This window comes from Rhinopithecus roxellana, chromosome 19, assembly GCF_007565055.1.
Source record: "Rhinopithecus roxellana isolate Shanxi Qingling chromosome 19, ASM756505v1, whole genome shotgun sequence".
NCBI lineage: Eukaryota > Metazoa > Chordata > Mammalia > Primates > Cercopithecidae > Rhinopithecus > Rhinopithecus roxellana.
In genome coordinates, this window is record NC_044567.1 from 33,994,196 (window position 1) to 34,008,214 (window position 14,019).

A 14,019-nucleotide genomic window follows, 5' to 3' on the forward strand; every position below is an offset into this window, starting at 1 on the left:
AGACTGACTAGATTTTATGAGAATCCAGGAGGAAAGAAAAACAGAGAGGAGGAACTATTTTAAGAAATAATCAAGAATTATGGAAAAATAAAAAAAGACTTCATATTGAAAGTATTCATAGAGAGTCAAACAAAATTATGAGAAGACACCACATATTACAGTGAAATCTAACAAAGAAGAAATTCTAAAGTCTTCCAGAAACAAAACATAAATCACCTACAAAAGAAAACAATCACAATTAAAAAAAAAATCCTCAGTGTTGAAAACAGTGCCTGTCTTAGGACCAGGTAGTGTCAGAGCTCCATCAGCCCGGACAGTGGGAACTAAACTGGTGCATTCTCCACACTTACCTTCCGGTGGGTTGCTGATGAGAGAACCTGAAAACACCTACACCTCTACAACAGGTCGAATTCATGACCTGAAGCTGAAAACTTCAAGCGTATTTGTTCAGGGTGTAGATGGGAATAAATTATCTTTGCAGTGCTCTGTTCCCTCCATCTCCCCAAACATCTGACACCCTAAAAATCATCCACAGCTGTGGAGCCTGAGCGACACCTTGATTTGTGTTGTCACCTGACCAAGCCTAAAGACCTCCAGCTCAGTCCCTCACTTTCATCCCATCCCCAGATGTTAAAATTCAGACCTCTCTCCTGAAAGGCAGAGGTTAAACATTCAGGACTGTTTCTGACCGAGGACTTCTTCCAATTAAAACCCCCACCGTGGGCTGTCTCCCCTCGTTTCGTTTTTCTAAAGGGGCAGAGGCCTTTTTTAGAAAATAACAAGATGCAATGTGTGTGATTTTCTTTTCTGATCTCTGAGAAATAGGGAAATATAAAAGTGTGTTCTTAACTCCAGAACCATTCTTTTTGCATAAACACCTCATCGGGCAGCTTTCTAAGTGTGATTTTCCTTAGTCTCCCTTCGTTGGATCTGCCGGAGGACTTGTCAGGGAACCTTTAGTGAAGTTACTTCTTCCTATTTTTCTTCTGTTTTTGGAGGCATACACATTATGCATAACCAAAACAGTGGCTCCATTGTGTTCAACTTTGTATTTTGATTGCTGAGAACAAAAGTATCAATGTGAAAAAAAAAAAAAAAAAAACAGTGCCTGGCATTTTGTGGCTTCTCAACAAATAATTAAATAAATCTGATTTGTCAATAGCAGTACTGATCACAAGAAGAAAATGTAATATCGATAAATAATATTTGTATGTATTTGTGGGGTACATGTGATATTTTGATACATGCATAATACATGTAATAATCAAGTCAGGGTATTTAGGATATCCATCACCTTCAACATTTATCATTTCTTTGTGTTGGGGAAATTTGAAATGTTCTTTTCAAATTTGAAATGTCTTGGGGATTTTGAAATATACGATATATCATTGTTAACTGTGTTATTAAAGATTCTAACTTATTCCTTCTATCTAACTCTGTGTTTGTACCTGTTAACCAACCCCTTTTCATCACCCTCCACACCCTTCCCTGCCTCTGGTTATCATCATTCTATTCTCTACCTCCATAAGATGAATTTTATTGGCTGCCACATATGACTGAGAACATGTAGTACTTGTCTTTTTATGCCTGGCTTATTTCACTTAACATGATGACCTTCAGTTACATCTATCTTGCTGCAAATGATAGTATTTCATTTTTTTGTTATGGCTAAATAGTGTTGCATTATGTATATATACCACATTTTCTTTATCCATTCATCCACTGACGGACACTAAAGTTGCTATTGTGAATATGACTGCAATAAACATGGAAGTGCAGGTATCCCTGTGATATACTAATTTCCTTTCCTTTGGATAAACACTTAGTCATGGGATTGCTGAATCATATGGTAGTTCTAGTTTTAGTTTTTAGTCTGGGTGTGGTGGCTCACACCTGTAATCCCGGCATTTTGGGAGGTTAAGGTGGGTGGGTCACTTGAGGTCACGAGTTCAAGACCAGCCTGGCCAACATGATGAAACTCCATCTCTACTAAAAATACAAAACAAAACAAAACAAACAAACATGGCCGGGTGCAGTGGCTCACGTAATCCCAGCACTTTGGGAGGCTGAGGTGGGTGGATGACTTGAGGTCAGGAGTTCAAGACCAGCCTGACCAACATGGCAAAGTCCCGTTTCTACTAAAAATACAAAAATTAGCCGGGCATGGTGGCACATTCCTATAGTCCCAGCTACTCAGGAGGCTGAGGCAGGAGAATTGCTTGAACTCGGGAGGCAGAGGTTGCAGTGAGCCCAGATTGCGCCACTGCACTCCAGCCTGGGTGACAGAGCGAGACCCCCCATCTCAAAATAATAATAATGATAATAAACAAACAAACAAAAAACAAAACAAAAAAATTATCTGGGCATAGTGGCATGTGCCTGTAGTCCCAGCTACTCAGGAGGCTGAGGCAGGAGAATCACTTGAACCTAGGAGGGGAAGGCTGCAGAGAGCCAAGATCATGCCACTGCACTCCAGCCTGGGAGACAGAGCGAGACTCCATCTCAAAAGAAAAAAAAAAAAAAGAGGCCACGCGCAGTGGCTCACACCTGTAATCCCAGCACTTTGGAAGGCCGAGGCAGGCGGATTACCTGAGGTCAGGAGTTCGAGACCAGCCTGGCCAACATGGTGAAACCCAGTCTCTACTAAAAATACAAAAATTATCCGGGTGTGGTAGCATACGCCTGTAATCCCAGCTACTTGGGAGGCTGAGGCAGGAGAACTGCTTGAGTCAGGGAGGCGGAGGTTGCAGTGAGATGAGATCGTGCCACTGTGCTCCAGCCTGGCCGACAGAGTGAGACTGTCTCAAAAAAAAAAAAAGAAAAGAAAAGAAAAGGAAAAAAGAAAAAATAATTTTGCTGTATATAGTGTCCTGGGCCGATCAGCATAAAAAAAACACACATTCATAACCATAAAAAATGGATGGGAGGTGGGGAAGAAACATAGGTGTGGGTTTTAATAAGTTAGGTAGAAGCACCAGGAGAATAAAAATAGGATGTATAATATTCAAAGCATAAGAAAAGGAGTGACTGGCTGGGCTCAGTGGCTCACACCTGTAATCCCAGCACTTTGGGAGGCCGAGGCAGGTTTATCACCTGACGTCAGGAGTTTGAGACCAGCCTGACCAACATGAAGAAACTCCGTCTCTACTAAAAATACAAAACTAGCCAGGCATGGTGCTGCATGCCTGTAATCCCAGCTACTTGGAAGGCTGAGACAGGAGAATTGCTTGAACCTGGGAGGCAGAGGTTGCAGTGAACCAAGATCGCACCATTGCACACCACCCTGGGTAACAATAGCAAAAATCCATCTCAGAAAAAGAAAAAAGAAAAGAAGTGATTATTCCATGGAAACTGAGAGAAGAGGAATAAAAGAAACAGAAAGTATGGAAAAGAGAAAACACAACCCTGTCTCAAAAAAAGAAAAGAAAACACAAAATAAGACCTATTATATCATGTATCACAATAAATGTAAATGGGTCAAACTTATCTGTCAAAAGGCTAAGAATCTCCATTTAGATTAAAAACTAAGTAGGGCTGTGCGTGGTGGCTCACACCTGTAATCCCAGCACTTTGGGAGGCCGAGGCGGGTGGATCACAAGGTCAAGAGATCAAGATCATCCTGGCCAACATGATGAAACCCCGTCTCTACTAAAAATACAAAAATTAGCTGGGTGTGGTGATGGGCACCTGTAGTCCCAGCTACTCAGGAGGCTGAGGCAGGAGAATCACTTGAGCTCAGGAGGCAGAGGTTGCAGTGAGCTGATATGGTGCTGCTGCACTCCAGCCTGGTGACAGAGCGAGACACCGTCTCAAAAAACAAAAACAAACAAACAAAAAAACCTATTAAGTAAAAAAAAAAAAAAAAAAAAAAAAAATGCAGCAATATTTTTTGTTGTTTTTTGTTGTTTTTTTGTTTTTTTCTTTTTACAAAACATACATTGGAATTCAAGCAAAACAAAAATATTAAAATCTAAGTCATTACAAATATATACCAGGCTAATATGAACAAAAAATAGCCGGATAACAATGTTGTTATTAATAAAATTAAACTCAGCTGGGTGCAGTGGCTCATACCTGTAATCCCAGCACTTTGGGAGGCTGAGGTGGGGGGATCACGAGGTAAAGAGTTCAAGACCAGCCTGGCCAACATAGTGAAACCCTGTCTCTACTAAAAATACAAAAATTAGCTAGATGTGGTGGTGGGTGCCTGTAGTCACAGCTACTTGGGACTAGAGGCAGGAGGCTGAGACAGGAGAATTGCTTGAACCTGTGAGGCGGAGGTTGCAGTGAGCCGAGATTGTGCCACTGTACTCCAGCCTAGGCAACAGAGCAAGACTCCATCTCAAAAAAAAAAAAAAAAAAAAAAAAAAAAAAAAAAAAAAAATTAAACTCGATTAAAAAAATTATAATGGACAAAAAATGGACATTATATTGTACAATTTGAGGAGAGGGATGATCTATTGTATTTGACCATATTTTTACTTTTTCTATTGTTCCTTCCTTCCTTCCTGATATTCCCTGATACTTTCATTTATCATATTCTTTGTGTTTAGAGAATTTCCTTTAGCCATTCCTTAAGGCTAAATCTGACAGCAACAAATTCTTGTAGTTTGCACACATTTGAGAATGACTGGATTTCCTCTTCATTCCTGAAGGGTAATTTCACTGGATACAATTCACAGTTTGCAGTTCCTTTTTTTTTTTTTAAGTTGGCAGCACTTGAAAAATATGCTATTTGTTTCTGGCCTTCATGATTTCAAACATGAAACCTCGTGTCATCAAATTGGTGTTCCCCTGGATGTAATGGAAACATTTCTCTTAGCTGCTGTTAATAATTTTTTTATCTTTAGTTTACAGCATTTTAATTATGATGTATCTTGGTAGGAATTTATTTGACTTTATTTGGGGTTTGTTCAGCTTCTTGAATCTGTAAGTATATGTCTTTCATAATTTGGAACATAAACCAAATTTGGGAAATTATTTTCTACTATTTCTTTAAATACCCTCAGTCCTACTATTTTTTTCTCTCCTGGGACTCTGATGTTAAGATTGCTGAATCTTTTGTCATTGTTCCAAAGAAAGGTCCTTGAGGTTGTGTTCATTTATTTTCAGTCCATTTTCTTTTTGTTGTTCAGATCGGGTAAATTACAGTGATCTCTCCTCAAGTTCCCTGGTTCTATTATTTGTCATCTCCATTCTACTATCAAGCCCATCCAGTGAGTTTTAAATATTTTAGTAGTTGTATATTTTTAATTTCATAATTTCCTTTTGATTCTTTTTATAACATTTATTTGCTAAGATTTTTTATCTTTTCATCTGTTCTAAGACAATTTGTAATTTCTTATTGAAACTTTATTATGATGGCTGCTTTAAATCCTGACAACATGATTCCAGAATCTGATTCTTCTCAGTATAAGGATTAGTTGATTGTCTTTTGTCTTTCAAGTTGTGATCTTCCTATTTCTTGGTATGATGGGTGATTTTGGATAGATTTCTGGATATTAAGAGACTTTGGGTTCTATTTCAATCTTTCACTTTTTAGAAGACGTGTGTGTGTGTGTGTGTGTGTGTGTGTGTGTGTGTGTGTGTTTGGGGTGGAAGAATGGGAATTCCCAGGTCTGATTGGGCTAGTGCTTGCTGTGGCACATCCCCTGTGATGGTACTGCCCATCCACCTGTTGCTGTAGATGGGAGAGGAGAGTCTCAGGCCTGATGGGATCCCCTCTGGCTGCTTATGGTTAGTGGGATTTCCAGTCAATCCCTCCAGGCTTACCTGGTGCTGTTAGTGGGGCCCTTGTTCCACAGGGGGAGGAATAAGTCTATGTGGGCCATCTTCTATTGCTAGGCTCGGGGTAATAAGATGCCCTACTAACATGATGTTCCTCCACTCCTGGGGTCCCTCTCTACCCAGTCCAATTTCCTTTTTCTATCTGTCAGAGTTCTTGTTCGTTATTTCTAGTGTTCATAGTAGTCAGCAGGAAGGAACGAGGAAAAATAAATCTACAACACCTTGTCTGCACACATTATAAACTTATAAAAGGAATGTGAGATCAAGAAGGTATAACGACTGAAAGAAAAATCAGTAATTGTAGTAGGAAAATTTTACATAATCCTCTGAAAAACTAATATATCAAGTAGACAAAAGGAAGGAGAGCTTTAGGAGTTTCAATAACAGGATTATGAATCTCATGGTAATAGATCTACATGCAACTTTACATGTGACAAACAGAGAATGTACATTCTTTTCTAGCACACATGCATTAGTCAGGAAAGTTGACCTTATGCTAAAACACAGATGATTCTTCAGTGAATTTAAAATAATTCATATACATCAATACCACTATACATAGAGAGAAATATAATGTCAGCTACATATGTAATTTTAATTTTTAGCTGCTCTATTTTAAAAACTTTTTAAAAGAGGTGAAATTAATTACATAAACCTATTTATTTAACCCAACATATCCAATATATTTTATTTTAGCTTGTAATCAATATCAAACTTATCAGTAAGATACTTTATATTGTTTGCCCTGTCTTCATAATTTGGAGGTATTTTACACTTACAACGCTTTTCAATTCAGACTAGGCAAACTTCAAGTGCTTGGTACGCCCATATGGCTATATTGGCTGCCATTTTGGACAGCACAGATCTATTGCTGTTTGAGATAATGCAATAAAATTAGAAATAGAAAAGAGAGCTAAAATGTTTTCTGAATATTAAAAACAAAAATAAAGAAAACCCCACAATACTAAGTAAATTTGGGGTTAAAAAGATAATAGTATAAGAAATTACAAAATACTTAAACCTGAATCACAAGTTATACAAAAATTTTAGAGTACATCTAGAAGAGTATTTAGAAAATATGTATAATTTAAATACATTTAAGAAAAATTGGAAATAAGTGAGCTAAGAAGTTTATTCAAGGAGCAGGTTAAGCCAAAGGAATACGAAATACAGAAATAATAAATGCTCAAAAATCAAGGAAGTCCTGGCCAGGCATGGTGGCTCACGTCTATAATCCCAGCACTTTGGGAGGTCGAGGCAGGCGGATCACGAGATGAGAAGATTGAGATCATCCTGGCTAACGCAGTGAAACCCCATCTCTACTAAAAATACAAAAAATTGGCCAGATGTGGTGGTGGGCACTACTGTAGTCCCAGCTACTCGGGAGGCTGAGGCAGGAGAATGGTGTGAACCTGTGAGGTGGAGTTTGCAGTGAGCCGAGATCATGCCACTGCACTGCAGCGTGGGGGACAGAGAGAGACTCTGCCTCAAAAAAAAAAAAAAAAAAAAAATCAAGGAAGTCGTGTACACAAAAACCAATAAAAAGATTATTGAAACCAAAAGCTGGGTTGGGCGTGGTGGCTCATGCCTGTAATCCCAGCACTTTGGGAGGCCGAGGTGGGTGGATCACTTGAGGTCAGGAGTTCAAGACCAGCTTGATCAACATGGTGCAATCCCGTCTCTACTAAAAATACAAAAATTAGCTGGGTGTGGTGGCACACGCCTGTAATCCCAGCTACACAGGAGGCTGAGGCAGGAGAATCGCTTGGACCCGGGAGGCAGAGGTTGCAGTGAGCTGAGATCATGCCACTGCACTCCAGCCTGGACGACAGAGCGAGACTCCATCTTAAAACAAACAAACAAACACCGAAAGCTGACTTAATGAACAGATTAATAAGATAAACAAACTTCAAATGAGAATGATGAATTTAAGAGAGCAAAGTTATACAACTGCAGATTGAATAAACAGAGGTACAAAGGACATTATTAACTACCAATACATTTGAAAGCATAGATGAAGTAGATACATTTAGGAAAATATGAAATAAATAAAAAGGTGCAAAATGAAATTGGAAACTTCAATAGCTCAATTACCATAAAAGAAATTAAAATGTGGGGCCACACTCCAAATTCTACCAAACTTTCAATGTACCAATCTTCTCTATCTTATATAAAAGGTGTTCTAAAACAACTCAGAAGAATAAAAAGAGATAAAGCTGCCAGATTTATTTTAGTAATTTAATATAAACTTGGTTCTTAAAATGGATAAGGATAATACAAGGAATAAAAATGAAAATTATAAGCCAATTTTACTTATGCACATAAGTACAAAACCTAAATAAAATATTAGCCAACTGAATTTTTCATTTTTTTCTTTTTCTTTTTCTTTTTTTTTTTTGAGACGGAGTCTTGTACTGTCGCCCAGGCTGGAGTGCAGTGGCACAATCTCTGCTCACTGCAAGCTCTGCCTCCCAGGTTCATGCTATTCTCCTGCCTCAGCCTCCTGAGTAGCTGGGACTACAGGCACCCGTCACCATGCCTGGATAATTTTTTTTTCTTGTATTTTTAGTAGAGATGGGGTTTCACTGTGTTAGCCAGGATGGTCTTGATCTCCTGACCTTGTGATCCACCTGCCTCGACCTCGCAAAGTGCTGGGATTACAGGCGTGAGCCACCGCGCCCGGCCAGCCAATTGATTTTTTTTTTTTTTTTTTTTTTTTTTGAGATGGAGTCTCACTGAGTCACCCAGGCTGGAGTACAATGGCATGATCTCGACTCACTGCAACCTCTGCCTCCCAGGTTCAAGCAATTCTGCCTCAGCCTTCCGGTAGCTGGGATTACAGGCACCGGCCACTATTCCCGGCTAATTTTTGTATTTTTAGTAGAGATGGGGTTTTACCATATTATTCAGGCTGATCTTGAACTCCTGACCTTAGGTGATCCACCCGCCTCAGCCTCCCAAAGTGCTGGGATTATAGGTGTGAGCCACTGCACTCAGCCAGCCAACTGAATTTAACCTATACATGATCAAGTTGATTTTAACATCAGAAAATCTAGCTATGAAATTTTCTACATTAATGGATTCTAAAGGAAAAGTAAAACCAAATAACTAACTCAATAGAAATCATTGATAACGTTCAATATCTATTGATAATTAGGTTAAAAGTTAGTTTCTGAATTTAGATTAAGAAAAGTTTATAACAAAGAGAGAGCTGGAAATAGAGCAAGATGGCTGACCAGAGATGTATGGATCTTGCCCCCGCTCCTCCTACCCAGGAAGGACCAAAGCAATGAATAAACAGGTAAAACAGCTACAATTTTACTGAAATGTTGAAGGGAAAGCACTGGAGTGCAGTGGGGGAGTGGAGAGGCAGCTGAGGTGATTGGAAATCCAGGAGAGCAGTGCGGAGTTACCCAGCCTCTGCAGCCCCATCTCCCCCACCCAGCTTCAATCAGCCTGGAGACAGGAGGGACTTCCCTTTACAGGAAAAAGGTAAGCAGAACAACTCCACCAGCCCCCATTGCCTTACCCACAGTCCTTACTACAGGAGAATCCCACAGTCCTTGAAAGCCCTGAGCCTAGTTTAGAGAGCTGCCTGAAGTTCTTGCTACCGCACTGCTCTGGATTAGGAACAGAAAGTGTGTGCTCCCAACCTCCACTCGCCCACTGTGAACCAAGCTGTGGCAGCAGCAGCACCAGGCCATCTTGAGAGTAGAGCCACCTCTGGAATGCACCATTCTATGGGGTCAATAGCCACTGCACCTCTGCAGCATCAGGGCTCCATCTTCTTTCTGCAAATCTCACAAGGGTGGCTAAACTCCATAATCCCAACTGTGCATAGATTGGGCCTAGGATCAATTGTGGTTCTGGTCCTGCATAACAGAGAAGACAACCCCAACTGTCTGCACTTCGAGACAGAGGAACCACGTGGCAATCCTGCCCAGGGCAAATATGTCTTAAGCCAGCCAAACTGCTGACCATCATCCACAAAGCAGGAGAGGTCCCTGTGCCACTGAGCAGCTGACATGCTGCCCTGTCAGCAGAATGGCTATGCTCCTGTGCCCACAGCCTGAGAAACAGCCCTGTGGTACCCACTCCCATTGTTGACGTGCCCCTGTCCTGCCCAAAGGCCCCACACTCCTGATCAGGGCCTATGATGCAGCATCGTGGCTCACTCCTGGCAGACATGCCCTTCAGGCTGGCTGACCAGCTGTCTAACCACATCCCAGGCCTGAGAAACAATCCCACAGGGTGCCCCTGGAAGGCACGCCCTAAGGCTGATCCAGTAACTGTACCCGCACATTCCCAGCCTGAAAAAGTCTTTCAGGCCACCCCTGGCCAACCAAGAAGCCAGGAGTCCACATCCTGAACCTGAGAAAAAAACCCTGTGGGCCATGCTTAGCAGACATGCACGCAGGCCAGCCGAGAAGCCATGTGTCCATGTTCAGGGCCTGAGAAACAGCTTCACAGGCTGCCCCAGGCAGACACCCCACCAGGTCAGCTAAGCAGTGTGCCTACATCCCAGGCCTGAGAAACAGTCTCATGGGCCACTCCAGGACACACATCTCCTGGCCAGCCAAGCAGCTTTGTGCCTTTGTTGCAAGCCTAAGTAACAGCCCCGCAGGCTTCGCCTAGAAGACATGCTCCCAGGACAGCCAAGCAGCTGTGCTCCTGTGTCCAGGGTCTGAGAAACAGAGCCACAGGCCACCACTGGCAGGCACTCTCTAGGCTGGCCAAGCAACAATGCATTCGTGTCCTCACCCAGAGTTAACAGTCCCATAGCCCCAACCCCAGTGAGCCAGACCCCAAGTTGGTTGACCCACCATGTGCACAAATGAGCCCCTGACTTGAGAAACAGCCCTGTGCAAAAGCCGCATGACCACCACCACCACCTCTTAGCCTAGGCCGCTGAGACATTCACAAATGTCACCAGCATGTTTGTTTGTTTGTTTGTTTGTTTTCTGTTTTTAAGACGGAGTCTTTCTCTGTCACCCAGGCTAGAGTGCAGTGGCATGATCTCGGCTCACTGCAATCTCCGCCTCCTGGGTTCAAGCAATTCTCCTGCCTCAGCCTCCCGAGTAGCTGGGATTACAGGTGCCTACCACCGCGCCTGGCTAATTTTTGTGGTTTTAGTAGAGACGGGGTTTCACCATCTTGGCCAGGCTGCTCTTGAACTTCTGACCTCTTGATCCACCTGTCTCAGCCTCCCAAAGGACTGGGATTACAGGAGTGAGTCACCACACGCAGCCTGTCATTAGCATGTATTACAGCTGAAGAAACTATGTAGAGAATGCACTACTGCATCCACCTAGAATGAAAGCTAACACACTCCGTTGAAGAAACACCCCAAGACCCATACGAATAAATCTTTCCCTGCAGAACCTGCTCCATGAAATTGGAAGGGTGATTGTTTCATCATATGTGTATAAATCAATGTAGAGCCGGGTGTGGTGGCTCATGCCTGTAATCCCAGCACTTTGGGAGGCTGAGGTGGGCAGATCGCTTGAATTCATTCAGGAGTTCCAGACCAGCCTGGCCAAAATGGTGAAACCCCGTCTCTACGAAAAATACCAAAATTAGCCTGGCATGGCAGCACATGCCTGTAATCTCCGCTATTTGGGAGGCTGTGGCAGGAGAATCCCTTGAATGTGGGAGGCAGAGGTTGCCATGAGCCAAGATCTCACCACTGCACTCCAGCCGACAGAGCAAGACTCTGTCAAAAAAAAAAAAAAAAGAAAGAAAGAAAAAGGAAGGAAAGGAAAGGAAAGGAAAAGAAGGAAAGGAAAGGAAAGAAAGGGAAAGGGAAAGGAGGAAGGAAGGAAGGAAAAAATGTAGAAACACATGAAACATGAAAAAGCAAGGAGCACGACACCTCCAAAAGAACACAATAATTTCCAGTAACAGACACCAATCATAAAAAAATATACAAAGTTCAACCATAAGATAATATACAAAGTTCCGGCCGGGGGCGGCGGCTCACGCCTATAATCCCAGCGCTTTGGCAGGCTGAGGCGGGCGGATCACGAGGTCAGGAGACTGAGACCATCCTGGCTAACACGGTGAAATCCAGCCTCTACTAAAAATACAAAAAAATTAGCCGGGCGTAGTGGCAGGCGCCTGTAGTCCCAGCTACTCAGGGGGCTGAGGCAGGAGAATGGCGTGAACGCGGTAGGCGGAGCTTGCAGTGAGCTGAGATCCGGCCACTGCACTCCAGCCTGGGCGACAGAGAAGAGACTCCGTCTCAAAAAAAAAAAAAAGAAAGAAAGAAAGAAAGAAAATATACAAAGTTCCAGAAAAAGAATTTAAAATAATAATCTTAAGGAAACAGTGGAATTCAAGAGCATACAGTTACACAATTCAATTAAATCAAGAAAACTCATAATTTGAATGAGAAATTTAACAGAGATATAAAAAAGAACCATATAGAAAATCTAGAACTGGAGAATTCAATGAATTAAATGAAAAATACAATCAAGACTCTTAAAAACAGACTAGACCAAGCATAAGAAACAATTTCTGGGCCGGGCGTGGTGGCTGGCGCCTGTAATCCCAGCACTTTGGGAGGCCAAGATGAGTGAATCACCTGAGGTCAGGAGTTCGAGACTAGCCTGGCCAATATGGTGAAACCCTGTCTCTACTAAAAATACAAAAAAAAAATTAGCTGGGCATGGTGGCGGGCGCCTGTAATCCCAGCTACACGGGAGTCTGAGGAGGAGAATTGCTTGAACCCGGGAGGCGGAGGTTGCAGTGAGTCAAGATCGCGCCACTGCCCTCCACTCTGGCGACAATGCTAGACTCCGTCTCAAAGAAAAAAAATACTTTACTCTATAACTTCACTTTTAACATTGTTTAGGTTTTTTTTTTTTTTTTTGAGAGGGAATCTCGCTGTCTCCCAGGCCGCTCCGGACTACATTTCCCAGGAGCCTCGGCGCGCACTTCCGCTTCCGGCCCCTTTGTCTGGAGGGGTTCTGCGCGTGGCCAGTCTGTGTCCTCCCTGTCTTCCCTAGCAGAGTCCCTCCCCGTGTCTGGACCGAGGAGGAGCAGACGCTGGACAGGGTGTATGTGTTCAGCAGTGGATTGTCAGACTTAGATCCCGGCTTTTCCCCTTTGGACCTCTCCCTGGGCCCGCTGATCTGACTGTAATTCCTTCTACTGGAGCTAGGACTCGGCCACCTTGACGCGCCCCCTCTGCCCCTGGAGCGTGTCTTTCGGTTTTGTGTGTGTGGGAGTGGGGTGTATGTGTGTTTCCTGTCCGAGACACCTCCGGGTCGTTTGCTCGGAAACAGGATGAGGGCCCGCATAACTTGGAGCACTTGGCTGGAAGGTGTGGCAGGTCGTGCCCAAGGCTCCGGTGCCCGGGCCAAGTTAGGCACCAACGCGTCTCTTATGTCTCTGCAGCCTGCAGTGTGGTGGAACCGTTTTATAGACGAACAGTGTGAACATGGAGATGGATATCAGAGATCCGTTTATCTACATTTTCAGAGAATGGTATTGCTCTGATGTGAGTGTAAGCAGGTTACTCTCTGTGTCTCGTGTTCTTTACCTGTAATTTGAGGTTTGTTTTACCTACTTTTCAGTGGTGATTGTGAGGATTAAATGGAATTTTGACATGCAACAGTTGACACAGGGCCAGACACCAAGTAAGGGATCAATCAGTTGTCGCTTTTATTAATAGTAGGCATCCATCTCCCCATTTGTACATAAGAAGGAAACACCCAAGAAGGAAAAGTAACTTGTAGGGCACCCAGCCAACTAGCACATCGTGGAAATTAGAATCCAGGCACTCCCAGCAGGGCACTTTCCACCACCCTGCACTTTTGTATTCAGCAGGCACAGTATCTTGACTGCTGTCTGTAACTAGCTGTCTCTGTTCCTAGCGTCTGACTCTGCAGGGCCCTGGTGGTATAAAGGTACTGAGACTTGCCTGTGTTTAGGGCTTCCTGAAGATTAAATGGCTGCTGAAGTTCTTGAGTTTAGTTTTGGCTCAAAAGATACTGCTTCAGACTCTGCGTTCTGAATAGAGTCTCAGAGAATGAAAAAAGAAATACAATGAAAAAGGGAAAAACTTCAATCCAGAATCTCTTGCCAGAGTTTCTAGGAGAATGCTGGCAATTCCCAGGAAGATATGTGGAGAACGGAAAGGTTGCTACACCCAATTAGTGTAGCAAAGGCTATGATTATGGAGGACTGGACCTGCAAACTCCAGAACAGAGGTGAGAAATAGAAATAAAG

At 42.8% G+C, this 14,019-nt stretch overlaps 1 protein-coding gene across 1 annotated transcript in view; it reads left to right on the plus strand.

The window, feature by feature from the left end:
- The first annotated feature begins 13,114 nt into the window (after nucleotides 1-13,114).
- Nucleotides 13,115-14,019, plus strand: part of TRIM16 (tripartite motif containing 16) — a 53,659-nt gene continuing 52,754 nt past the window's right edge. The window contains exon 1 of the mRNA XM_030922843.1: nucleotides 13,115-14,000. Coding sequence (XP_030778703.1) covers nucleotides 13,913-14,000 — 88 coding nt within the window. The 5' untranslated portion in view covers nucleotides 13,115-13,912. The remainder of the gene's footprint in view (nucleotides 14,001-14,019) is intronic.